This window comes from Balaenoptera ricei, chromosome 3 (genome assembly GCF_028023285.1).
Source record: "Balaenoptera ricei isolate mBalRic1 chromosome 3, mBalRic1.hap2, whole genome shotgun sequence".
NCBI classification, from domain to species: Eukaryota; Metazoa; Chordata; class Mammalia; order Artiodactyla; family Balaenopteridae; genus Balaenoptera; species Balaenoptera ricei.
In genome coordinates, this window is record NC_082641.1 from 84,236,166 (window position 1) to 84,263,654 (window position 27,489).

Here is a 27,489-nt window from a genome sequence, read left to right on the forward strand (position 1 = left end):
CAGTCGTGGCGCCGCCCCTTCCTCCCTGCCTCGTCTCGGGGTCGGGCGCGCGGTGCCCGCGCGGTGCTGGGGAACCCTGACCGGGCGGGCCTCCGGGATGGACGGCGGGCGGCCTCAGCGGCCCTTGCCCTCGGCGGTCTGGTCCCCCGGCGCCCGAGCAGGGGGGTAGGGTCTGGTGGACTGGGTGGGGCCCTGGCGGGGTGCCGGGAGCCCGCAGTTTCTTGGCCCAGGGTGGGGTTGGAGACGCCGTGAGTGTGCAGCGCGTGTGAGTGAGGGTGCAGGGGCGTGCGCCCCCGTGTGCGCGCGGCGTGCGCTCGCCGGGGAGGTGCGGGACTCGACGACCCATTGCGCGTCTCCCGCGGTGCGGCGGTGCGGAAGTCGGCGCGCGTTGGCGCGCACGCTGGCTCCTCCGCCGCCGTGGCCGCATCGCGGGGCAGCTGGCCTGGGGGCCCCATTGAGAAGTAGGTCCTTCCCGGGCCTGCTGCGCCTCTGGCTGTCTGCCCGGGCCGCGCGCCGGGTGCGACTGCCCGGGCCAGATAGCACCTCGGGGCAATCCCTGGCAGCCTTATCTCGCCTGCCCTCCTCGTCCGCGCAGCAGTCTGGGGGGCGAGGCCGTCCGGGAACCCGCAGCCAGCGCCCGCTGCGCGTCTGCCGATTTGGCGGGGGCGGGCAGACCGGCCGTGGCCGGGGGCGCGCGCGTGTGGATTGGGGCCGGGTGCTGGCCAGAAGCGAAAGCGGCAGATGTCCTTGGGCATCGCCGCCCTCGCCCCACCTGTCGCGGATGAACTTTGGGCCAGGTGGGAAGCGGAGGAAAGGGGTTTCCGGGCGGGCGGCAGTCAGACCTTGAGAAGGCGGCCCCATTGTGAAGCTGCCAAACTCTAGTGGTGGAATCTGCAAATCTCTGCCAGAAAGGAGATGGGAACACGAAGGGAATGATGGCCCCGTCCCTTTCTCCTTGTAAATATTCCACATCCTTAGGGTGTCTCCGCTTCTCCAGCCACGCCAGTTTGCACTCGGGTTGGTTACCGATTTGTGTCGAGCCAAGATGCTGAGTGTGTATGTGTATGGCTGTGGCGCACAGGTTAACACTGGGGCTGGGAACTTTTTAATCATTCGAGGAAAGGGGAAGAATGGAGGCAGTAGCATTTTATAGCGTGCTCGCTACTCCTAGCCGAAAGAACCGTTCTTGCACAACATTTCCGACGTTTCTAGACTCTTCATTTTACATTGTTTTTCTCAGATAAGCCACACTACAGTTCAGTTGTAAGTTGCTTTATTTATTTATTTTAACCCTGTAGAGCAGATTAGACACTAAGGAGATAGAAATGACCTCTTCCCAAAGTTTATTTTCCCAGTCATTTCAAAATACAGTATTGGTTATTATTGTGAAGCTTTTGGTACTTTCTTAATTCAAGACCATGATTTATGCTTACACAATTATACTTAGTGAATGTTTCACAGGTTTCTCTGTTTTTATTATGTAACTGTGTATGTATTATAAACTTAATAAAATGACCAACATGAAATACAAGGATTAATGAGCCCGGAGACCTCTTGATTTGATAAGAACTGGTGTTTAAAATATGCTTCTGCCAACATTTTAGGTTAATTGTAAATGAGACTGTTTAGTAGTATCTCTTCCAGGGTATAAGACAGAGGGTATTTATTGACCTTACATAATGGTCAGTGATTTTGTTTACTTTCTCTGTATAATTTTGTATACTTTGGAGAGCTAGTGGGCACATTAACCCTTAAAATTATTTAGTGTGGTGGGAGTAATAAAACCTTATATACAGGATTAATTTTTTTTTTTTTTTTTTTTTGCTGATTTATATCCTCTGGGGGAAAATCAGCTCGTTTCCTCTAGAGAGAGCTCTGATTTCGTCACCAGCGTATCAAAATAAGTTCTTGGTTTTAAGCTTTCATCTGGAACGTTAGCCGATTCCACTGTGTACACCTGTCCTATTTCAGTTATGTTTCCTAAGGGGCAAATTTCTTGTAAAGACTGCATGTAGACCTGCAGTTCCAGTTACTGTCAGTCATATTTGTAGTGAAACTGAATTTTTTTCTAAAAGTAGAAGGATGATTTCACATAATGATAAGCCATTGGTAACTTCTTTAATTTCTACTAGTAGAAATAGAAAGAAAATGAATGCTGCCCTTTAAGGAATTTGCTATTAAAAGAACTGATATTAGAAAGAGAAACACATTTTTTTCTTCTGAACCAATTATGGATTGTCTTTCCAGGTTGGTGTGGTTAATGATTTGTTTGTAAGGTCAAGGATGATTTCAGAAAAGTCACACCCTACTTAACTCTTCTTGAAAATTATTGATGATTTAGTTTTTATGAGTTGCAAGTGGAAAAGTAAGATAATTTTAAAGTAACCTTTAATACGAGCACATAAGTATAGCTAAGCATTTTACTTTCATTGTGAATGTTGTACTTTGGCAGTTAAACCATTTTATCTCTGCTCAGTGTTCTCTTACTTGAGAGATGTTTTAGTCCTCTTTTTTTTATTATTAGAGTAATCTCTGAGACCATTGGTAGCAAAATATTTTCATTAGTCTGAATGGAACTTTTAAAAATTGCTATTTTTTGCCAAGTCCTTTTTCACTGTGTGTCTCTCCTCAAATAGCCACTGTGAGGAAACTACCTGCTTCCATTTTTTTTTTTTTTTCCTTCCTGTTTTGGGAACTAGAATTAGAACCTGTAACTTCTCTACCAGTTTTCTCTGCCTGAAGTTTATCTTGCTTTTCGTAATATAACCTTTAATGATTTGTGAGATTTATTTACCAAAATTCTTGAGGGCTATATGCTCGCCTTCATATTTATAACCTTATGATTTTTGGAAGTGATATTTTGTTAATTTTTTTCATATTGCTGTTTTGTTAATGGATCTATGATGAAGCCAGAGATTTGTGGCTTTTTTGTGTGTAGGGATTTTGTGTGGGCTTGAAAATGTGGAGCTTCTATATTTGGGGGAAAATCACTCCCTTTAGGTTCCCAATGCCATTCAAGTTTACTGTTATATGTGTTAGATTTATGTATTTCCATGTCTAGTCTGTCTTCCCCTCTTGTCTGGTCTCAGGCTTCACTTTTTATATTTGCACCAGTACCTGTACAATGCTGGGACACAGTAAGACCCAAGAAATATTGTTGAATGAGTAAATGAATAATTGAATGGCTGAGTGGATACACCCAAAGAAATACTACTCGGAACTGTAAAGAAAGCCACTATGCAAGCAGAAGGGCCTTTCTTCCTTTTTTTTTAATTCATTGCCTTTCCACTGTTATATATTACTTTTGAGTAGGATGATAATACAATTAGCAAACTGGGACAGGTTTGAGAGATAAAGGGGGTGCTGTAAATAATTATGCCAGGGCACTGGCTATAAACTGAGACATATGGTCACCCGACTTTTGAAGGACATTCTTATTTTCCTGTGATGGTATCTATCACCTTGCCTGAGAAAATTTGACACACTTGCTAGTTAATGTTTGCAGACTTTTCTGTTTGTAGAAGCTTCATTTACAGTCAGATGTTGGGTGTCTTTTGCTTAGTCACCCATGGCTTCCCTGTCCAGAGGCCTATGGGTAGCTCTTGGCCAGGCTTAATTTTCCCTATTTTCATTGCTTACAGGATTATGTCACAGGACTTTCTGCTTGTTTCAGCTGCTATATTATAGCTGGAAGCGTTATGTACTCTAGCCTTTGCTCTGTTTACTTCCCTTTGTTTTTTTTGCTTTTTGTTTTTAATTAATTTTTATTGGAGTACAGTTGCTTTACATTGTTGTGTTAGTTTTACTTCCTTTTGTTTTTTATGCGGTATTTAGTCCATCTTGTAAGAATTTCACATGAGCTCTTTTCCCTTTGGCTGTTTTTGAGAGAAGATCCATTGATACTTTGCCAAAGCTTCATGTTCAGAACATTGGCCAAAATCAATTGCAAGTGCTAGAGATTTATAGATTTTAAAGTATCCTAAAAGTGTTATTTGGAGGGTATATATTTTGGGGACTTTTGAATTACAGTCTTTTAGTTCTTTCTAATGGGAGATGAGAATAAAATCCTTATTATAATTTTTACTAGGTTCCTTTATAGGAAGTCTCTTAAAGAAGCTATATTCTTATACTAGTTTCTGACCTCGTTCTTTTTATTTTAAAATTTTTTCTCTTTTTCACCATCTTTATCATCATCATCCTCTTAGCACCTGTGCATGGATAGCGTGCAATTACACACCAAACAGTAAGCCGAGTCAGAAATGAGTAAAAAATGGAACAGAGTTCCTACACCTTGGTTTCGCCCTGTGTTGCTCCCTTGGACTCTTGTTTGTATTTCTGTTTTTGGCTTGGCACTGGCATAATAGGGGTAATTAGTTACTACACTTTGTTTACTATGAAATTACGACCATTTCCTAGACTTCCACATCAGCTCTAGTGCAAGAGTTGGATAATTACTTTAAAGCTCCTCTGCTTTCAAATCCAGAATGAAGTTTTAGGTTGATTTTCCTTTTAGTATTGAAAAAATATTGGAAAATATATTTTTCCAATGCATTTAAAAGCTTGAAAAGAAGAACATATCACCAGAAACAGTACAAATTATATGAAAGTTTGAGATTTTAGACTGCTTTATAAAACTATTCTTTATTTAAAATCAGTTTTTTATTTTTTCTAATGTTCCTGTTTCTGGGTTTTCAGTCTAGATTTCTAAAAGTCTAAATGAAATCTATCTCACTTGTGATAGATGTAGCCCTGAAAAATCAAGTGGAGATATCTTTCTATATCTGGCATCCAACCATATAACCAGCAAATATTGGCTGATACATTTTTTCCTGCCTTAGAATTTTTGATTTAAAAAAATCTTATAAGGTCTGAGGAGGAAGGGTCTATGATTTAGAATGGTTTTGTATAAGACTCTCCTGTATGTGCCTTAGAATTCCAACATTTTTCACACTGGAAATAACCCTAGAGTTAGTAATTAAAACTGCCTTCCTCCAACCGTTTCACAAATGAGGCAATAGAGCTTTTAAATAAAATAACCCTCCACACATTTAAAATAGGATCCCACTTACAGAAATTAATATACATTTTTCAGGAACATGATTATTGTGTAAAAAGTTACACACCTGGGCTTATCACTAAACAGAGCCATGTGTGTATAAAGTGATGTCAGTGGGCTTTGGAACCAGACAAATTGGGGTTTGGATTTTTGCTCTGACTTTCAAATAGTATTACTTGCTTAACTACTTTAAAACGGGGGTAATATTTTCCTGATGGGACTATATAGTTAAAATTAAATGATATAAATTGCATATAGCTTTTGGCTTGTAGAAGGTGCTAAAAATTTTAAAAATGGTTTTAAAAATTTCCCTTCCCCATTAAAAATCCATTTACTTGAATAAGAAATCAATTTGAACTTTATAACATTAGGATTGGGGAGATTCTTTGGGGGTAATTATATTAAATAAAAAATTATTGTTAGGTAACAATTTTTGTTACACTGTAATTCATTTTATGTTAAAACCAGAGGCTTCGTTGGTGAAACAGACTTAATTATCTAGGTTTCTTGGTTACCCAATTTGAAGATAGTTTGTGACAAAAAATGAAAGGGAAGGTGTCTAAACTAAATCTAAAGAAGTTTCAAAGGTCGATAATCATGTTGGTTTCTTGGAATGATAGTTCTGGGTGTGTTAGCTCCTTCCAGGGTCCCAAGCAGAGGAAGTACATACCTTTATTAATTCAGTAATAATCCATTTCCTTTGGATAAAACTCTTATGTGCTGGTTAGAAAAATAATGAAGTAACAAATCTTTTTGGGAATGAGTTGAACTGTTGCCACTTCAGGCTTTGTGCACTTACAGAGGTAAAATGAATCTATTCAACTCATTTGAGCCACCATCTGCCCCCAACAAGTTAAGCACAACAGAAAACCCACCAACCAAAGAAACCTTTACAGGTGGAAGAAACTTTGAGTTTTTTTGGTCTCAAGAAATTAACCCAGTTAATTAGGGAGGTACGAGATAAAGATAGATTTTCTTATACATTTCTCCCCAAGTAAGAGGTGAAAGGCACAGAAGAGATGTTAGAAACCGTAAGCAATGTAATAACTATAAAGAAGTGTTTTTGAGTTGTTCTCTTTTAAAAAAATGTTTTTCCATGAGCCTTTCAATCATTTGCCTCAGAGCAGTCTTAGGGAGGACCGTTGCTATTTTATGGCTGAAAAGAGTAGACATTAAAAATTAATTGCATAATAATAACATCACACATTCGTAAAGGGGTTTGCAGCATGCAAAACACGTTCACTTACTTCTCATTTGATCCACATAACAACTTTATGAGGGAGGAAGGATGGAATTGTCCTCATTTTAAAAATTGCTACTTGTGCCAGGTCAAGAGGCAGAGTTCTTAGCAAGGCAAGGTCTAGGACGTTTTCTTTTGACCCCAGTCTCAGCATTATATTTTCCATAGGATACTGCAAATCTGTTGAACACATGAATAGGATTTGGACGGTGGAACCAACATTTAAACCCCTAAGTTTTCTTGGCTCTTCATTTAGCCCTGGTAGCTACTATTAGTCTCCAGGTAGAGTTTAAGCAACAGAACACAGAGAAACAAGCATGATAAAATGTTTGAGGTTGCATTTACCTGAACAAACTCAAAATTACTTTAATTAATTAATATTGTATCCTATGTAACCTGTACCTGGTGTTAGTATCTCCTGCTTCATCATGCTTTGCAGTTAGAATTGATATAACTGCTTTATAAGTTGTGTTACTTGTTAAATTAAAGGTTTATTTTTATATTTCATGTTTAGTATCTGGAGTAGAGCAGAAAAAGTATTATGCCTGTGTTCCCTTGGGACTCATTGGAAATTGTACAGTGACATCTTCTGGGATTTAGGCTGGTGAGTTATATTTTGCTTTTTCTGTTTGTTAACCCGTTGTATGAACATAATACTATAATGTGTTTTAAGTACTATATAAACCAGATGAGTGTGAAATGTCAGTATATTATTATAAATATATATAGTGTAATTATGAAATTTTTAATAGTGAGAACTGAAATTATTATTACAAAATGCTAACGTTATTATAATTGAAATGTTTGACCTTTTGAGTAGATTTTCCTTTTTTTATTCTTGTAAGATAAAGGAGGTCTTATGGAATAATATTTTGAAATATAGTAAAGAGACAGTTGCTCTAATTTCAGGGAAATTTTAGTAAAACTGTTAATCTCCAAAGATTGGTGAAGTAATTTGCAGAAGGTTTGGTTGTGTATTATATGTAAAGAATGGCAAACAAGTAACTGAAAGGAATATCATTTTCACTTAGTCGTTTCTCAGTTTACTGCAAGTGTGACGTTCCTTTTATCACACCATGAATTTAAACTGTTAAAAATAGGCAGTGCTGTTGTTGTCTTTCTTTAGTTGTCTTTTTTCAGTGTGTCTGTGTACCTGGGCTGACACAGTTGTCCACGTGGCTCCAGGTCTTTGAAGGGGAAAAAATTTAATAATGACCTTTTTAGCATTTAAAAAATTATATTAGTGTGAGTTCATGCTTTGGTATGTTATTCTACTTGCTCAATATCTTTGTAGGTCCTGGCTTTGAATCACGTAGAGTGGTTATAATGTTTTGAAAAAGCAGTTTCATAGTAAGTGATCTCCAAATTAGCAGTCAGCAGTAGAATAATTCAAAAGAATGATGGGGGAAAAACAAACACTGTTGTTTCATTTAATAGATATAACCTGTCAAATTTATCAAATGTAATTTAAGACATTGAAAAATGGAAGCATAACTAAAGTTTTCAGTTTTGAGGAAAAGAGCAAAACGTTTGAGAACTATAGGTACAAAGTACTTTTAGAGGATATTGAATAAGAAATGATGTGGCTGGGTCATTAACTCATTCAATTGAAATAAAGCACAAAACAAGGAACAATGAGTAGAAGCTACAGAAATGTGTGTGTATGTATCTCTCTCTCCATACAGTATACATATATGTGTACATATGTATGTATGCATAGTTAAAGATGTACTTATATATGTAAATAAAAAACCATTCTAGCAGAGCTGCAAAAGGGGAAATGAACCAACTTGAGAGGTGGTGAGTTACCTGTCATTGAAGGTGTTCAAACATAGACTGGATAACCATTAAGATTCCTTTGGATTCTGGGATTAAACAGTATCAGAAGGATTTTTTTTTTGGCCACACTGCATGGTATGTGGGATAGTAGTTCCCTGACCAGGGATTGAACCCTTGCCCCCTGCACTGGAAGCATGGAGTCTTAACCACTGGACTGCCAAGGAAGTCCACAGAAGGATTTTAAAGAATTTTAAAATTTGGAGGACCATCAAAAACTTGGTGTGACAGGCTTATTTTTAAAGTCAGGTTTATTGAAGTATAATTTATATACAGTAAAATTCACCCTTTTAAGGTGTATAGTTTGATGACTTTTGACAAATGTAGCCGTTTGTGTAGTGTCAATGTATAGAATATTTTCATCCCCCCCAAATTCCCTTGTGCCCCTTTGTAGTATGCCCTCTCCTCCCAGCCTCAGCCCTTGGCAGCCATCGATTGATTTCTGTCCCAGCAGTTTTACCTTTTCCAGAATGTCATATAAATGGAATCACAGAGTATATAACATTTTCTGTATGCTTCTTTCACTTAGTGTAATCCTGGTTTGTTCCTTTTCATTGCTGAGTGGTATTCCATTTTATACATGCACCACAGTCTCTTTGTCCGTTACCCTGTTGGTGGATGTTTGGATTGTTTCCAGTTTTTTTTGTGGTTATGAATGAAACTGTCATAAACATTCATGTTCAGGTCTTTGTGTGAACATATATTTTCAGTTTTCTTAGGTAAATACCTACAGGTAAGGTGGGTGGGTTGTTTAATAAGCATTTATTTAACTTTATAAGAAATTGCCCAACTGTGATCCAAAGCAGCTGTACCTGACAGAGGCTTCTAAGAAGCTAAAATAACTATAACTATACCAAAGTATGTGCAGATGAAGAAGCCCAATTCTCATTCAGTGCATTAATTTATTTATATTTTATATCCAGTTTTAACAAGTTTGATTAGCAGATGTTTTTTAAGCACAGCAGTGGATTAGAAACAGTAAATTAGAAGGCCTTAGGGATAGGTTGTTAGCAGTCGGAAGCAGCCAAAAACGATATTCACTAATGTGACTATAACTACTGATTAAGGAAAAGAAGGCAGGAACTTACAGGAGTGAAATTCTTCTATCTGTTAAGTTCTATGTCTGTAAGACAAGTTCCCAAACATGTCTGCATATTAGAATCACCTGCGGTATCTTTTAAAAATGTCAGAGCCCAGGCTACGCCCCAGATGATTTAAGTCACAGATCTGGGATAGAGCACAGACATCAGTATTTATTGAAGCTCCTTGGATGTGTCAGTGTGTAGACAGCTTTGGGAACCATGTGCTAGAGGCACAGCATGATGACATTGAAGGAGAACTGGACTTGAAGCCAGGAGACCTGGAACTGCACACCTGGCTCGGGGTAGGCCCTTGCCTTCACGGCTTACAAGTCCTCTTCTCTGTAATCGGAGGTTCCGGGAAAGTGAACTCCTAGATGACTCTGGCGCTAAAATTAGATGGTTCTAGATATCACTGGACTGATAATGGTCATGCTTAGGAAGGACTCCATTTCCCAAGGAATGACTCTGTTCTGAATGGTTCGTTTCCTCTTGAAAAGGATTTTGTTCACATGATATTTTTGTTCTGTATATTTAGACAGTTATGTTACATCTGTTTTGTCTTAAATTTTGTTGCTATGTGTTGCTAAAAACGGTTCAAGCATACTGGAGCAGTTTTTTGATTACAGAGGGTGACTTATTTTGATAAGCCTGATTAAAAAAAAAACCACTTCCAGAATGCAGTACTTCTCAAAAGAATTCTTTGTATAGTAGTTGTGAAACTTATCAGCTATTTTCAGAGCTGGTCTAAGGAGCTGAGGAATCTACGTTATATTTTCAAAATGTTGCTCCTGGTGCCCAGTGTATAGGAAGTTTGGCCTCTTGGAGGGGGTTCAGAGCTGAGTAGATTCCACATGGTCACGGTCTTTTGAATGTGCTGGTCTTGATGCATCAGGTTCCCCTACATGTGTGTTGTGGTTTGGACTTTTTGCTTTAGTTTCAGCTAAACTTCACAATTGCATGCTGTACCCAGTGTTTTTAAAATGTACACTGTGTACATTTTCCTGGTAAATATTAAAGTGTTTCCTTGTTTAGCGTTGTCTAGTTTGGAGTCCTCATATATTTCAAAGAAACAGAGTGGTGCCTGTGAACATTGCCAGGTCTTCCCTGTGCTGTATAAATATACTTGAGTGCCACTGTTGCTGATTGGATTGTGAGGGACTTTGATATTGAAGACCCTTAGGTGTCATTTAAAAAAATTACAGTTGTTTCTGGTACTTGTTTATGAAACTCAGTTATAAAAGCAGTGTTCAGCTACAAGTTGACTTTTTTATGCTTGTTGCATTTTCTGTTCTAGACTCTATTCCACAGAATATTGCTGCTTCTGGTATCATATTTTCTGTTTCCAGTTTTTATTTTTGCTCTAAACTGCATATGAAAGGCATTAATGGAAACAGTAAGGGTCTCTGTTGCTGGTCTCCAATTTGTAGTGCTCTGCGGTGCAGAAGTTAGCAGTGGGCCTGATTTCTCGGTTCACATTTATTCTTAAGGATGCAGTGGGTGTGGTGCCTGTGGCACGTATACCTGCAATATTTACAGAGAGTGTTTTGTAATTGTTTATCTTGGCAGTATGTTTTTTTGATACAAGTTTTATTTTAGAATATAAAACAAAATGCTTAGTCATGAATATTGTTAAAAATAACAAACCCATAAGCAGAGTTTTCATGGTAAAATACAAAGAATATACTGCTGGGCTTCCCTGGTGGCGCAGTGGTTGAGAATCCGCCTGCCAATGCAGGGGACACGGGTTCGAGCCCTGGTCTGGGAAGATCCCACGTGCCGCGGAGCGGCTGGGCCCGTGAGCCACAACTACTGAGCCTGCGCGTCTGGAGCCTGTGCTCCGCAACAAGAGAGGCCGCGATAGTGAGAGGCCTGCGCACGGCGATGAGGAGTGGCCCCCGCTCGCCACAACTGGAGAAAGCCCTCGCACAGAAACGAAGACCCAACACAGCCATAAATAAATAAATAAATAAATAAATAAATGAATGAATGTTACTTAAAAAAAAAAATAGAAAGAATATACTGCTAACACAGGCTACATCCGATGTAGTCACGGTAGCCGAGTTCCCTGATGAATGCCTTTAATAAGAAATTTTGCAGTGAAAATTATTGGACATTCATATATGCTGACTTTGAGACCTTTCAGTCTTTATTGTCTTTCACGTCACCCCCATCTTTTTAGAGGGTACTTCCCCCTCTTCTGATGGGACAGTACCTACACTACTTCTGCCCATTAAAAAGATAAGTAAACGTTGATTGTGTAACTGCTCTCGGGATCTTGCTCCAATATTTAAATCTACTCAGGAAATTTTCGGCAATTTAATAGCATAAAAAGTTTTGTTTTCGGTCACATCGAGGAATGGAAGGTTATGCTGCTTAGTCAGCACTCTTCCCAGCTAAAAATGAAATACTTACTTGCCAATCAGCTAGCCTCCACATAGCTTTCTTAGTGCCCCACAGTAGATGTTCTTTAGAGAGGCAAAATATAAGTAAAAAGGATCATTTTTTAAAATCTATGCAATTTGCTGAGTCCTGGTTGAACCATTCATATTCCTACATGAGTGTCAAGATCTGAAGATATTCCTGTATATAGGACAGTATGCTACAGAGACCACGAAACCACCTCAAAGAGCTGTTAGTTTTGAGAATATGCAATTGTTTGGAGCAGGAGTCCTGAGGTTTTATAACTAAAAACTGCAGTTTTCCAGCCCTGAGAATTACTCATCAGAGGTTCAGCAGGCAGCAGCTATTATGTATGTAATATCTAAAATGAGCTTTTTCATGTTCCAGTACAGCAGGACTCTCATTCAGAAGTGTTACATAGAGTATTGACCCTTAGTTCCTAGGTTAAAAATTTTTGTTAGAGGATATTAGAAATGCTTATTTCTTTAACTTTCTGGTTAAGTAGTGTTTTCTACAAGGAGTGTGTTGTTTGCATTAGTAAAGTGTAGTAGGTTTTTTACATATGGTAAGTTTTCTTAAAGTATGGTAGGCTGCTTGGTTGAAATTTCCAGAGTTCTTAAACTACATTTTCTGCTGAACAATCTAGGTTAAATCATTGTCTATCAGGTTAGATGTCTGAAGATCCTGTTGGATAGTTTTGCCCAAGCCAGGTGATATTTTTTATGGTGTTTTGGCTGCTGGAAACTTAACCAGTCATAGTTACTCATCTGACAGAAGTGTCTTTTTCTTGTCACATCAAATCTTGACCTTTATACATTGTCTCACTCACTTTCTTCACTTTTCTAATTTTCCAGGTACTTATTTTTAAGCTGGTGTATAATTTCTGGCTTTTTCTCTCAAATTTTTGTATCCTGCCATTCATTATCCTCAACCCCTAGAGATTCTAAGTATTCCTCTTGGACTGCCTTGATGGAGCAGGATTGACTTAGTGAGGGAGCAAACTTCTGATGATTGCGTTGACCAGAGAAGCCTGTGCCCACTCTTCTTTACTGTGACTTTGCACACTGTTAGCTTGCTTAGCAATTTTTATACTAAGGGGCAAATAAGATGACTTCCAGCTTAGCCTCTTTTTGAATTATCACCCAATTCAGAACGGGTGAAGTGTGAATTCATGAATTTTAGGAAGTTTATAATGTACCAGTGACTGGTGGAAATCCATGGACTGTCATGGACTGCCAGATTTGGAAGAAACCTAGACCGGTGTGTCACTTAATGTGGACTGATTGCTTGAGTGTCACCACCTAGGTAACTCTCCTTGGGTGGTCTCCATCTCCTCCACAGCCCTGATTATTTAGGTTTCACTGACCCTCCTCTCCTTCTCTTTCAGAATGAAGTATCAGAGAAACACTTCCCGCCTGTAGCTGCCTGTCAGGTTAGGTATGTTGGAGGCCTTGGATCTGTCCTCTTGTGCTCTTTCTGGACTGCAGAATTAATGGGAAAGGAAGGATTAATTTGTCATTTGGCTTAGAGTAAACATTTGTTTGTTCAGCATAAAATCTGATGAGGTTTCATATGGCCCTCTAAAGTTTATTAGATGAGAAATCTTCAGGTTTTTGCATGCATATCAAAGTATGCATGGTGGTCACCTCCTATTCCCATCTTCTCAACAGAGAAATAAATTATGCAATTAAATATAAATTTATTTTTACATTAATAAAATAGAATAAAGCCAATTAATTTAAATCTAGAAGTGTTGAGGGACTAAGGTATTTTGGTTAAATTAAAATTGGAAATAGTCTAAGATTTAGAGTAAAAAATAAGTAATAAGCAAAACTATATGGATCCCTTTGACATTTACTTTATCTCAGGAATCATTCTTGATATTAGTTTTCAGTTGTACTAGAGATGTGTGGACCATAGTGAGGACAGGATGGCATCTGGTAACTTCTTCATAGTCTTGGTTTATTTATTTTCTAATGAGGGAAAAGAAAATACAGCATGCAAATGAAGGAATAAGGTTGGGACTTTTTTTTTTTTAGCTTTCTGATTGCTTAGATTTTGAATGAATATCCAAATTTTAGAAAATGATTCAATTAGGAAAAGGTTATTTGTTTTACAAAGGGATTCGTGAGAGTTATTTAATATAATAGCCTAATTCAATAAATATTTAATCTTAAAATCACATTTTTTTTGACATGTTATCAGTTGACATCGTTTTAATTAGTGATCTGAGACATTTAAAACTGTGCTACCTACTTCTAGTTGAAGATCAAGTAGAAGTAAAGTTTATCAGAAGTGACATTGTCACTCAGTTTCCCTTGGATTTTATTTTCCAAAATTCGATTTATCTACAAGTTTCTAGGAACCTGGCCATTGTTTGTGGTACTTCTGGTTGCTGGGGTTTTCCAAATTATGTAATGTGATCATTGTGATGAATAAATAATATTAGTATTCATTGTGAATTGTTCTGCCATTTACCAAACTATTCAAAAGTGCACTGTCTTAGGTGTTGCAGAATAAAATAACTGTCAAATCTGTGGTATATTTTAGGATTAAATAGTCAAATAACATTTGATTTTGATATATGTTTAATATTAAAAATGGCCTGATTTACTGGATTTAGGATTAACTTGTAAATTACAAAATGGTTTTCTTTAAATAATTGATTGGAGATATGGAATAAGGAACATTTACAAGGTTTGTGGGAACCTTCCCTTAAGACTCCTCCATACCTTAAAAATTTGTTTAGGTCTAAATTGGATTCTTTGGAGAAATTGATCAGCTTTTATCTTTTATTGTATGCCCCTTAAACACAGTTGAAGGGTTAATTTTAAAGTTAATTTTTATGTTGGAAATATTGTGTGGATTCTTGTGAAATTGTGTATGATTATTTTTATTTGCTTCGTTATGTTGAGCTCTGTATTTGATTTGCTGAATAATCGCATCAAGGAATAAACTTTGTGTGAGTGAATGGAGCGCTGCATTTAGAGAAGTATTGCTGTTGTTTTCTGTTAACGCTTCTCCATATGAACCTTTCAGTAGTCCTTCAGACTTTAATTTAACCTGCCTTTGAGTTCTTGAAGGCAGAGAAGTAGTAGTCATTTCATGCTCGCTGTGGAACATTTAATAGACATAGATAAAAATCTGTCAGATGTACATTGGCTGTTTTTCAGGCCGGTGTTAACTTCATGCTCCCTGAGCCTTCTCAAACCACCCAGCTTGGCCCGAGGTTCTGAGCGTTACACTCTTCTAATCTGAGTCTGTCTGCTTTTAGGAGTGTGCAGACTGGTGCCTAAAATGGAAGTAGATGTTAATGGAGAGTCCAGAAGTACCCTGACCACCCTGCCCTTGCCCGCGGCCGAGGTGAGCTCCCCGGGAAAGGCAGAGGTGGAGAAGCCCCGCTGTTCCAGCACTCCGTGCTCGCCGATGCGCCGGACTGTGTCAGGCTACCAGATCCTCCACATGGACTCTAATTATTTGGTTGGCTTCGCGACTGGTGAGGAGCTCCTGAAGTTAGCCCAGAAGTGCACCGGAGGTGAAGAGAGTAAGGGGGAAGCCATGCCTTCCTTGCGCGCCAAGCAGCTGGATGCAGGACTTGCTCGTTCCTCTCGTTTGTATAAAACCAGAAGTAGGTACTACCAGCCGTACGAGATTCCAGCTGTCAATGGCAGGAGGCGAAGGCGGATGCCCAGCTCAGGAGACAAGTGCACTAAATCTTTACCTTATGAACCTTATAAGGCCCTCCATGGGCCTCTGCCTCTCTGTCTTCTTAAAGGTAAGAGGGCTCACTCCAAATCTCTGGACTACCTCAATCTAGATAAAATGAACATCAAGGAGCCAGCTGACACAGAAGTGCTACAGTACCAGCTTCAACACCTAACCCTCAGAGGGGACCGTGTGTTTGCTAGGAATAATACATGAGTGACTTGCAGGGGATGTAAACCAGTTTAGGTCAGCCTACACTTGGCTTGAAAATTCCACTGTTGTACTCTGTACAGGACTCTTTACATTATAGATGGTTAAATCAGCTAAGTGTTCCTGGAACATAAAAATTGGATCAAATTTTGAATACAGGAATGAAATCACAGGTACTTAAGGTGAAATCATTCTAGAGCACGCAACTGCAAGGAAAACAGAATGTTGACCATTAGTTTGTATCGCTTTTTAGCTGGGAAGAAAAAGGCTTTGGTACAGTAATATCGTCTTTAAAATTCTGATATTCAAATTGGGAATGTTATCTGCTTGGTTGTTGCTGACTTGGTATGATTCATTAGAAATTTATATCTTAAGTACTCAAGTACTTCTTTAATCTCTGTACTTTACTATAAAATATATGTAATGATTTGTTTTATGAAATTTAGAACTTGAACATTGCTAAATTGGACCACGTTTTATTTTTAAATATTGAGTTTAAATATTTTATAACTGGTTTTGCACTGAAAAAAATTAACATTTCAAATTGACAAGAGAATAATCTTTCTTCACTTGCTTCAATAATATTATTGAGCAATGAATTTTTTATTTCCGCATGGAAAGTTATTGATCTCTATGGCTGTAAAATATTTCTTTATAGCGTTATTAAAGTGTGTCTTAATAAAATTAAATTTGGGATACAAAGTATTTATTTTACAGTGGGTGGGGGGAAACTTTACAGGAAAGTTTCCAATATGAAGTTTTCATAAGTTGAAAAAGTTTCCTTAGTGCTTATTTTCTAATTTAAGAATCATCTGGAACTTTAAAATGGAAAGGATTCTTTAAATTGTGGATTATAGGCATAATACTGATTGCATCTGAATGTTCTGTAAGTGAATGGAACTCTAATAGAGGAACTCATGATTTCTACTCTCAAATGCTTAAACTAAATATGAAGTGATACCATTCAGCATGGCATCGGGTCATTTCAGTTTTAGTTCTGTGTAGCACAGGCACTCATTGAAATTCCACTTTCTAGGATTAGTGCAGGAGCCTAAAGTGCTTCTGCAGTTTTAATGGGTTAATCCTGGATTACTTAACAATTTATGTCAATTGCACTGGTTTAATTTGTTGCTAAAGAAATAATGCCCTGGCTTTAGTAACAAATACAGCTCAACTATTCTTGAATATATTTTGAAAAAAAAATGTATGTAATGTACCTTTTGTAAAAGTTTCTATTTCTTTTTTTCTTTTTTGACTCTTGAAGGTGCAATTTATTACTGAATTGGCATTTCTGGCAGCATAGACCTCCTTATTTTAAATTTTATTTGGGGGGCTGTGAGTTTCTAAGGTGTTAGTAATCTTGCTTATAAAATAAGAACACCTTTTAATTAAATGAGTGGGTCATTCCTGGTGCAGTTGTGACTTTTCTTTGGCCAGAATGAATGACAAACTCTATTTAGAGCAGAGTAAGTATTAGAAAACCCTAGGAACTCTTAATCAACATTTATTATACTTCCACTGAGGCAAATCATGTGAAAGAGCCTCAGGGAAGTTGGCCCATATCTTACTGAGTTGATCAGATTTCTTGATGGGCTGGAAATTTTCAGCTATTGTACATTTTAAAGTAAATTGCACCTTTGTAACATATTGTATTGACGAATGATCACTAAGATTAACTATATCTATACAGTCATTAGTTTGACAAGAAATAGAATCCTGTCAGATGCCAAAGAGTTGGGATTTTTACGTTTAATGATTAAACACCATTATTTATTGATGACTTACCCTGTGGAACTGTATTATTTCTAACTATGAAATAAAAGGGTGATATAAACACACATTGTTGTGTTGTGCTTTAAAGAGGTCCATCATCAACAGGCCAGTTACTGTTCAAGGATTCACCGAAGCACTTATTTTTAGATTCCATTTTTGTTAAGATAAAATAATAATTTCACATTTGGTGCTCGTTCACATTTCAAGGTAAAGGATGTATTCATGGCAATGGTATGTGTTGAGTCACACAACTGTGTGACTGTGAGATCTGTCTCTGCCCATGTGCCTACATAATTTCTTAAGCTAAATAAAAATATGTAGCTGTTTCATTTTGTTTTTAAAGACAGGTGTGAAACTCTGCAGCAAAAATGAGGGGAGGTTAAAAGTTTGAGATATATTTTCTATTATGTGATTAGTAAATATATATAATTTAAAGTTTGGTGTCCTAGAAAGAAAGTTTCGAAACTCAAGGTCAGTGGTTTTCAGAATGTGTTTGCAGAGCCCCTTCACAAGCTCAGTCTTGCTTTCCCTACACTTTGTGCATATGCTCCAGTAGTAGGTAGTAGTATCCTATCAAGAAAAAAGGTTAGGGAGGATCTCTAAGCTGGGGGGAAAAAAAATCACATTTTCTTTAGCCTTTTAATATGGTTTCTATTTTTAAATTCTTTTTCCCTCCATTTTCATTCAATTTGATATTCTGTACTAAACAGGGCATACTTTTGTCCATCATATACCTGCTGATATTATCTTAAAATACATTGCAGTATCACATAACTTTTAATTATTTTTTTTTTGGCAAAAATACCATGTTTTAGAGGCTCAGCTGATGCATTAACGTAGTAATAGAGTTCAGTCCTTGCCTCAGTCTCAGGTGAGCTTCTTTTGCTCTTCGACTTTTGCTGCATTTGTACTTCTGGTTCCAGGGCTCCCAGCGTCGGCAGTCAGGGAAGAAAAGACTATGGGGACGGATTAAAATGTAAACCTGTTCAGAACCCCCATGTCTTCCTGCCTCTGGCTCAGCTAGGCTACTGTTGAGACCCATTGAGTCCTCTCCATCGCCCCGTGTGCCCTTTAATGCCCAAGTGTGGCTCGCTGTGTCTTTTCCTTCCCTGAGATATTTATTTAAATGATTTCAATATTTGAGGTGTGGGAGCTTTTAGAAGATTCTAAGTGAACTTTTAAAGGCAAATCGGCCTTTCACTGAAGAAAATATTACTTGAGATCTTGGGAAAAGCAACCTATGTTTACTAATTTTCTCATTCTAACATACTTTTGTCTTGGAAGGGCTTTTATTCCATTATAGCCGTTAAAATTTTTTTAAGGGAACTTTGAAATGACTGTGGCCTAAGTGGTTTGTTCTCAGACATGGAAGGGAGGAGACAAGACTGTCAAGCATAAATGGCGTAAATGCTCTAGAAGAGTTGGAGTGGAGAGAGAGCAAGGATGTACGTCACTGTAATGCAGAGAGGACAGCAAGTATTAAGTAGAATTGCCTTTTTAAACAATGTAATTGAATTAGGGTAATGGAAATGAATGAGGAAGATTGCCTTGGAAATATAATAAATATGATTATAAAGCTAGAAGTGGAGGTTGTCAGCCCTTAAGGATGCACCTTCTACTTTGTAGTGTGTTTTAGAATTATGAAATGGTTCTTGTGATGCACTACATTAGAAAAAAATTAAGGATTTTTCTGGCTGACGAGAACACTACTAGAAACAAAATAAGAATGGGTTTGATTTGTTATTTTGAGTTTGCTGGGCTCACAGGTCACTTCTTTAGTTGGGGGGAAAATGTTGAATTTGTATTCTCGCCATGGTAAAATGACTTTGTGTCAGGTTTTGTTAAATTATTTCAGAGGAAAGATCTGAAACCAGATCTCCTAAATGTTGTCACCCCGATCTTGGGGTTGTCTTTGATGTACAGATTTATCGGAGAGCACAGGATGAGAAAAGGGAACTCTTTAAACAGAAGAACGCAACATCTACTGGAATGAAAGAGTTGCTGCACAGACAGTGGAATCCTTAAGTGATCCTGGCTGGGGTTGCTTCTGGAATAGAGAGCTTCGATGCTTTTGATTTTGTGGAAAAGTTTAGCGGCACTTTAAAAGTTGCTACCGAATGCTCGAGAAAGGGTTCTAACTGTGTGCCGGTGCAAAGAGGGAGGGGAACACTGGGTCCATGATGTTGACCTTTAAGTCTAATTCACCAGGAAGAGTATTCTTCACCAAACTTTTACGTAAAAGGATTATACATGGAAATATATATTTGGAAGACCTTGAACCCTCCGTGCCTGGTCTAATGCTTCAGTTAGGGAAAGGAACTTAGGCAGTCAGAAGTTCTTGAACTTAATGAAATTCAGATTTTGGCTCAGGGTTTAGAGTTGAGGTGGCAAATATACCACCTCATGCATACCACCATGCATGTGGCAGACATCACTAATCCATTATTAGTATCAGTGTACATTCTCTCTCTGAGTCCAAATGTGACCTTACTATCTTTCTTAACCCAGCACTTTAGGCAGCTGCTAGTGAATTGATCAACATTACAGTGGAGATAAAACCTGTTTGCCCACCACACCCTCTGCAATGGGTTACAGTGTGAATTTAAAAATGGTCTGAATGTTTTTGAGGAGACCATTCTGGGCCCAGTCTTCTAACCAGACAACAGAGGAGAATTCATAAGGTGCCTACTGAGAATATGCAGGCATTCTGGGGACAAAAGAGATTAAGATGGATTTCACCTTCAAGGACATGCCTGTTATTGGGAGAGGTAGGGCAAGGTAGCATAAGATGTATGCCAAGTGAGGGTTTGGAGAATAAGTATTAATTTAAGAGAGGAGCTTAAATCCTACGGGACTGAAATCTGAGAAAGAACTATCTTATTCATTTTTCTGTCAGTAGCTTGGCCTATATACTGAATGTGCTCACTTAACATTGCTGTCTGTGTAGAAAGTGAAAAAAAGTGACTTGATGGGGAAGTTTGGGGAGATGAAAAATATGGGGAAGGCAAGATCTTAAAATAATTGAATCTGAGAAGGATCAGGGCATGCCAGTAACGTTCAGTGGTTACCTCCACCTTTCTTCCAGGTGGCCTGCTAAGATGGACTGACCCACTTTCTAGAAGAGAAGAGTTAAGGTGGTGGGGTAGTTAAAGAACTGAAATATTGGAGTTGGGGACAGGGGAGGTGAAACCTATGAGAGAATAAATGGATATTTTAGTGATTTGGTTTCTCTTACATTGCCCTTTATCCTGGGGTTGGGGGGTGGGGGGTCGGTGACTGAGAGGTTTGCTTTAATTATTTAGGGTCTGAAGTACATTTAAAAATGTGTATTCTTGATGTAGTTTGTGTAAGAAATGAAACTACTATATGGTAAGTGTTTTGCTCAGGAAGTTTCCTAATACAGATTGTTTTTGAAATGACCACCTAGAACCCTGCATTTGTTGGTAGATTTCTGTATTTTACTTTCTAATATTTATAAAGTTTGAGTTTTGTTATTCTTATGTTTCACATATATGTTTAGTGACATGCTCATCTAATGAGAAATTAATGCAGTTATGGGGGAAATGTTTAAGGGATTAGGTATTTATAGGAGTGAATACTGTTTTCTGGAAGGCCACATAAGGTAATCCACTCATGGTTCAGAAAGATATTCTCTAAACGTGACAGACTGACTCTTTTTTTTTTTAAGGGCAAGAGCACACATTACGTTTGGTATAACATTGCCTAACTACTTTTTTTTCACCAGATATTCATTTCTTAAATGCTTGCTAGATCAAGCGTTCAAAGTAAATAGGTGAGATTGTGTATTTTTCCTTCAGATTTTCTTTAAAATTTTCCTCTTTTTTTTTTTTTGAGGAACTTTTTGACTAGAATAGAGATGCCAGAGAATAAACAATTGAAAACATGACTTTCCCCACTGGGCCGGGTCACTCTGTTTAGAAATTATAGGAAATGCTGCAGATGATAATGGTTCCTAATTTGTGAATAGAAAAGTTTTAAGAGCTATCTCATTTGTGTTAGGCTAGACTTGTGGTGTGACTAGTAATGAGAGAGGGTTCCTTTGTATGTTGACAACCAGATATAGTGATCTTATAAGGCTACAAAGAGAATGTTCAAAGAACTATGGTGGATTTTATTTTTTTATTTATTATTATTTTTAAAATATTTATTTATTTGGTTGTGCCGGGTCTTATTTATTTATTTATTTTTGTATTTATTTTTGGCTGTGTTGGGTCTTCGTTTCTGTGCAAGGGCTTTCTCTAGTTGCGGCAAGCGGGGGCCACTCTTCATTGCGGTGCGCGGGCCTCTCACCATCGCGGCCTCTCTTGTTGCGGAGCACAGACTCCAGACGCGCAGGCTCAGTAGTTGTGGCTCACGGGCCTAGTTGCTCCGCGGCATGTGGGATCTTCCCAGACCAGGGCTCGAACCCGTGTGCCCTGCATTGGCAGGCAGATTCTCAACCACTGCGCCACCAGGGAAGCCTCTGGATTTTATATAAGGTGTATAAAAGCAAACAAATCCTTGTTTGAAATAGAACCATTGAGACGAATCTATTATAATTTATCTGTAGGAATTAGTGCTCCTTCAGATTCATGATTCAACCTTTATTTCTTCATCCACCAAATATTTTTTGTGATATATTATGTGCCAGGCACAGTAATAAGTGATGGGAATACAAGGTGAGTAAATACAGAAGCCATAGTCAAGAACAAATAGTTGCATCTTAAAATGAGTGGTTCTAATTAAATACAGATTTAAGATTTTTTTGAGCACACAGACGAGAAAGTTCCTAATTCTAGCTTACGTGTGGGGAAAGCTGCACTAGGGAAGCCATGCTTGGGTGTGGAGAGTGAAGAGAAATCTGCCAGGTGGGTAGGAGAGGTGAGGACTTCCCAGGCAGAAGAGAATGCCTGAATGGAAAGCAGTCATACATCTTTTCAAAAATCTCCAGCAAAGGAAATCATGCTGAATCACTACTGTAGTTTAACCCATGTTTTCTGGTGAAGAATTTAGCAGTGAAATTTCAAATCATGGTACTTAAACTGGCAAACAACATTTTACAGTTAGCATTTCTCCTAATTCAACCAACTTTTTAGTGTAAAGTAGCTTCTCCAGGCTCATGGACCCTTCTCATCTTTTGTGGGACTTTGGCAGCCCGGAGGCTTCATAGATATTAGCTGTATCTGTGTCTGGACGAGGAATAAGCATTTTGGTGCCAAGTAGCCAGTTTCAGGCCCTGTTCGGGAGCATAGCTGGAAACTCTGTGTCCTGAGTGGAAGTCCAAGATGCTCCTACGGCACAATCAGCCTGGTAAGAAGAGTGGGGAGGGAATCTAGCTGGCTTTCTCTCTCCTGCTCTTATTCTTCAGTGCAGAACAGAATGAATGCCCTGCTCTGCAAGCTCCAAAACTTATCCTTAGTAAATTCTCTTTTAAGGGGATTCCCTGGCGGTCCAGTGGTTAGGACTCTGCACTTTCATTGTTGAGGGCATGGGTTCAATCCCTGATCGAGGAACTAAGATCCCACAAGGTGCGTGGCCAAAAATAAATAAAAACAAATTTTAAAAAATTGTCTTTTAAGATTAAAGGATGTTGTTTTGGGGAACAATACTCAAAGCTCTAAGGTTTCGGGCAACTGCATCAGTAGAAATGTACCTGCTGTAACCACTCCCAGAAATCTCTCCTGCAGGTGTCTTTCTAGGACCTAAAAGTACTGTTTGCTGAAGGAGGGGAAGAGAAGCAGGTGGAAATGTCTGGGAGTGGTTATTTTTTTAATCTAAAGAATTTTTAATAGTTAACAGCTTATTTCTCAGTTCCCCTCTCTTTGCTTTAAGGAGCCAGCTGTAAACAAAGAAAATACTAAACAGTTAAAATGCTTGGCCCTTCACATAATGTCCTGTAATTGTGATCATCTTGATTTTGTGATTTTAAAGATACCCACCCTGGCTCTACCACTTATTTGCAGGATGTGGTTGATCATTAATTTCATTTTTTTAAATAAAATGGGAAAAATAATTTTTACTTCATAGTTCTTGTGAGAATTAGATATAATACATGTAATATAAAATGCCTGTCACATAGTAGTTGCTGAGTAAAGTGCAGCCATCGGCAGTAATAAAAAGTCTTTGAAACCCTGATTTGCTGTATCTTCATTCACCCCACAACTGCTTTAAAAAGGTTCTACATAGTAGTATAAAAGCACTACATTTAAATTCAAGTTTTTTGGATAAAATATTGCAAAATCTCAAACGTGTGTGAGTGTAAGTTATGGGTGAATATATGTTGCCCATCACATCCAATTAATGAACTAAATTTGCGTTTTCTGAACTGTGAACATCCCAAGCGGTGCAAACACGATCCACCTGGGTGAGGGAAGAAAATATTAGACTGCTTTTAAAATATTTTTAATTTTATCCTTAAAACCTTTTTATTTGTTGTATACATCATGTATGTAGTTTGCCAGTATAATAGTAAATGCATGAAATAGATGAATAAGTAAACATTATATTGGAAATATCAACTCAGTTTTTTTAAACTTTTTTTTTAACTCATGACCATGAGTTTGAAAATCGCTGAAGTAAATAGCCACATCTATTATATCCTGAAAATTCTTCTTGTTGAGGTCAAAATATTTTCTTAGAATTTTATCTTATTAAATGTTTGAACATAGCCTTGAGATTTAGGAAGATTAAAAGATAAGGACCATTTAAAAATATTTGTGGACAGTTTTATTTTGATTCTTATTCTACATTCTTTTGCTAGTAATTTTCTATCCAATGCAGTACGTTCCTCAATTTCTTGGATTTGCTTTCTAGTTCCTAATTTGAGGTCTTGATACAATTTGGGAAAGCAAAAATAGTAGAAGAGAACCCACCTGTCTTGATAGGTTTCTGAAGTTTGTGAACCTTTTCTTGTGCACATGTTATATTTTTGATTAGGGACTTCTGAACCATGTGGTGAAATATTTGCTTAACATCCTATTTTCAGAATCCATTATTAGTGCCTCGAGTGAGGTCGTGTTCTTGGTGATGGTTGTTTAGTCGTGTCTTTTAAGAGCATGATACTGCTTTGCCCTGCAGAACTTTCTACTTCTCATCCCACAGTTCTTTCAGGCAGCCATCTCTGATAATTTGAAGATCTCTTTTAAAGAAGATTGGCAGGATTCCTAATTTCATTCTTTGGCGTGTGACACCCTTACAGCATATGTCTCCCCAGTGGTCGATTTCTCTTGTGCTGACAGCTAAATTATTCATATGATTAGTGTCCTATCCTATCCTGAAAAAAAAAAAAAAAAAAAAGAGTAGAGTCAGAGACTGTGTTCTGATACACTTTGTTGTCAGGAACTTTGGCAACAATGACAAAGTGTCTAGAAGGTGACTTCTTCCTCCCACTCGTCTCCCTCTCCAGCTCCTTGCCCTCTTTTCCCTGTGTTGCTGAAACTTCTAAGAGCCAGAGTTGACCCCTACCCTCTCTACACCCAGGCTGCTCCAGCTCAAGGCACGGACTTAGGTGTGGTCCATAGCGCTTCCTCCAGGTAACCTACACTATTCTCTCCATCTTTACCACCGTCCTGCTCTCATCAAACTATACAGTGTAACGTACCCCAGAAACAACTACAGTCATTGCCCCCTCATCCACGGTTTCCCTTCCCACATTTTCAGTTACCCAAGGTCAACTGAGGTCCGAAAATACTATTTTTATTATTATTTTTATTGGAGTAAAATTGCTTTATGATGTTGTGTTAGTTTCTGCTGTACAATGAAGTGAATCAGCTTTATGTATACATGTATCCCCTCCCTCCCACCCCCGCCCCCGCATTCCACCCATCTAGGTCGTCACAGAGCACTGAGCTGAGCTCCCTGTGCTCTACAGCAGGTTCCCACTAGCTATCTATTTTACACATGGTAGTGTATTTACGTCAAACCTAGTCTCCCAGTTCATCCCACCCTCCCCTTCCCCCGTTGTCCTCATGTCCATTCTTTATGTCTACGTCTCTGTTCCTGCTTTACAAATAGGTTCATCTGTACCATTTTTCTAGATTGCACATATATGCATTAATATATGATGTTTGTTTTTCTCTTTCTGACTTACTTTACTCTGTATGACAGACTCTAGGTCCATCCACATCTCTACCAATGACCCAATTTCGTTCCTTTTTATGGCCAAGTAATATTCCATTGTTTATATGTACTACATCTTCTTTATCCATTCATCTGTCGATGGGCATTTAGGTTGCTTCCATGTCCTGGCTATTGTAAATAGTGCTGCAATGAACATTGGGGTACATATGTCCTTTTGAATTATGGTTTTCTCAGGGTATATGCCCAGTAGTGGGATTGCTGCATCATATGGTAGTTCTATTTTTAGTTTTTTAAGGAACCTCCATACTGTTCTCCATAGTGGCTGTATCAATTTACATTCCCACCAACAGTGCAAGAGGGTTCCCTTTTCTCCACATCCTCTCCAGCATTTATTGTTTGTAGATTTTCTGATGATGGCCATTCTGACTGGTGTGAGGTGATATGAGATCCAAAAATATTAAATGGAAAATTCCAGAAATAATTCATATGTTTAAGATTGCACAGCTATTCTGAGTAGCGTGATGAAATCTCATGCTGTCTAGATCTGACGTACCCGTTAGTCGCTCAGCCGCCATCTTGGTTACGGGATCGACGGTGGACGTATCACTGTGTTCAGGTAATTTATTTTACTTCATAATGGTCCCAAAGTGGAAAAGTAGCAGTGCTGGCAATTCAGATGTGCCAAAGAGAGGCCGTAAAGTGCTTCCTTTAAGTGAAAAGGTGAAAGTTCTCAACTTAATAAAGAAAAAAAAATCATATGCTCGGGTTGCTAAGATCTACGGCAAGAATGAATCTTCTATCCGTGAAACTGTAAGAAGGAGAAAGAAACTTGCTGGTTTTGCTGTCACACCTCACACTGCAAAAGTTATGGTCACAGTTGCGTGATAAGTGCTTAGTCAAGATGGAAAGGCATTAAATTTGTACAATAAGATATTTTGAGAGAGAGACCCCATTCACATAACTTTTGTTACGTATATTGTTATAATTGTTCTGTTTTATTGTTAGTTGTTATTGTTAATCTCTTTTTATGCCTAGTTTGTAAATTAAACTTTATCATAGTTATGTATGTATAGGAAAAAATATAGTACATATAGGGTCCGGTACTATCGAAGTTTTCAGGCATCCACTGGTGATCTTGAAACGTATCCTGCGGATAAGCGTGACTAGTGTATTTGCTATAATTAACTTTGCTACAGTTAGCTACAGCCCAGTTAACTTCCTGTAAAGCATACATGTTACTTTTACTTAATAAGAAAGGAGATCCATTTTCATTGTTTCTTTACTCTCCTTATAATGAAGAAAATATTTGCGTGTACCATAACCTGCATGTTTACATCTCTCCATTAGACTTGTTTGGCTGTCATCCCAGTGCCTGTTGCTGTTTCTAGTGTGTATTTCTGTTTTTAGGGTTGTTTTAGTTTGCCTACGGTAAGCTGAGAACCCAGAGGGGAAATTTTCAGTTATTTCTACTGGAGTTTTCCTGAGTTGCTAACAATGCCCTTATTTGTCATCTAGCCACTGTGCGAACTGACTTTGACGAGGACTGTTGAGACTTCAGCTTGTCTTCATTTTTCTTATGGAAGTATATTAGCCATCTTTTGATCTTTTTTCCAAAAATCTCTTATGACTGGTGCAGCTTACTTTTTCGTACTTTCTGATGTAAAAGCAAATTTGTCTTTTTTATGCACAACTGTAGAATTGTTCATTCTGTGACAAAGACTCAAAATGATATCAATTCTTACCTTTGAGGCTTGGTGATATATCTGAAAAATGGACAAACTGGCAAAAAATTAAAAAATAAAATTTTATTTGGTTGCAAATGGAAAAGGCAAAATAGCCTGTTTAGCTTAAATCTGCATTCACTATTCCTCTGTAGCTGCTAGTTTTAATAAAAAACCCCTGAAGCAATGGAAAATTGGGGTGGAGGAGGGCTCTGCTGAGTGTGTGATTGGACCTTTTAGAAATTACAGAAATTCTCAAAACATTTTCTACCTAAAGGCTTTTAGTATTCCATTCATACATATTTAGACACACAATCAGAGTTTATAACAACCCTCTGTGCAGTTGGTTCTTCCATCAAAACTTCGTGCTAACACGCCTCTTTGTGT

General features: G+C 38.2%; 1 protein-coding gene across 5 annotated transcripts in view; it reads left to right on the plus strand.

Annotated features, from left to right (window-relative positions):
• The window catches only part of MACIR (macrophage immunometabolism regulator), a 245,103-nt gene that overhangs the window by 428 nt on the left and 217,186 nt on the right, over positions 1 to 27,489 (plus strand). Inside the window, exons 1-4 of one of the 5 annotated variants that reach the window (XM_059916847.1) lie at positions 383 to 461; positions 6,811 to 6,900; positions 13,002 to 13,051; positions 14,889 to 17,367. The exons of 1 other annotated variant lie outside the window; for it this stretch is intronic. In XM_059916847.1, the coding sequence (XP_059772830.1) occupies positions 14,912 to 15,535 (624 nt within the window). In that variant the 5' untranslated portion in view covers positions 383 to 461; positions 6,811 to 6,900; positions 13,002 to 13,051; positions 14,889 to 14,911 and the 3' untranslated portion in view covers positions 15,536 to 17,367. Of the gene's footprint in view, positions 1 to 382; positions 462 to 6,810; positions 6,901 to 13,001; positions 13,052 to 14,888; positions 17,368 to 27,489 lie in introns of those variants that run through there. 3 more of the 5 variants (XM_059916846.1, XM_059916848.1, XM_059916849.1) reach the window with 3 other exon arrangements.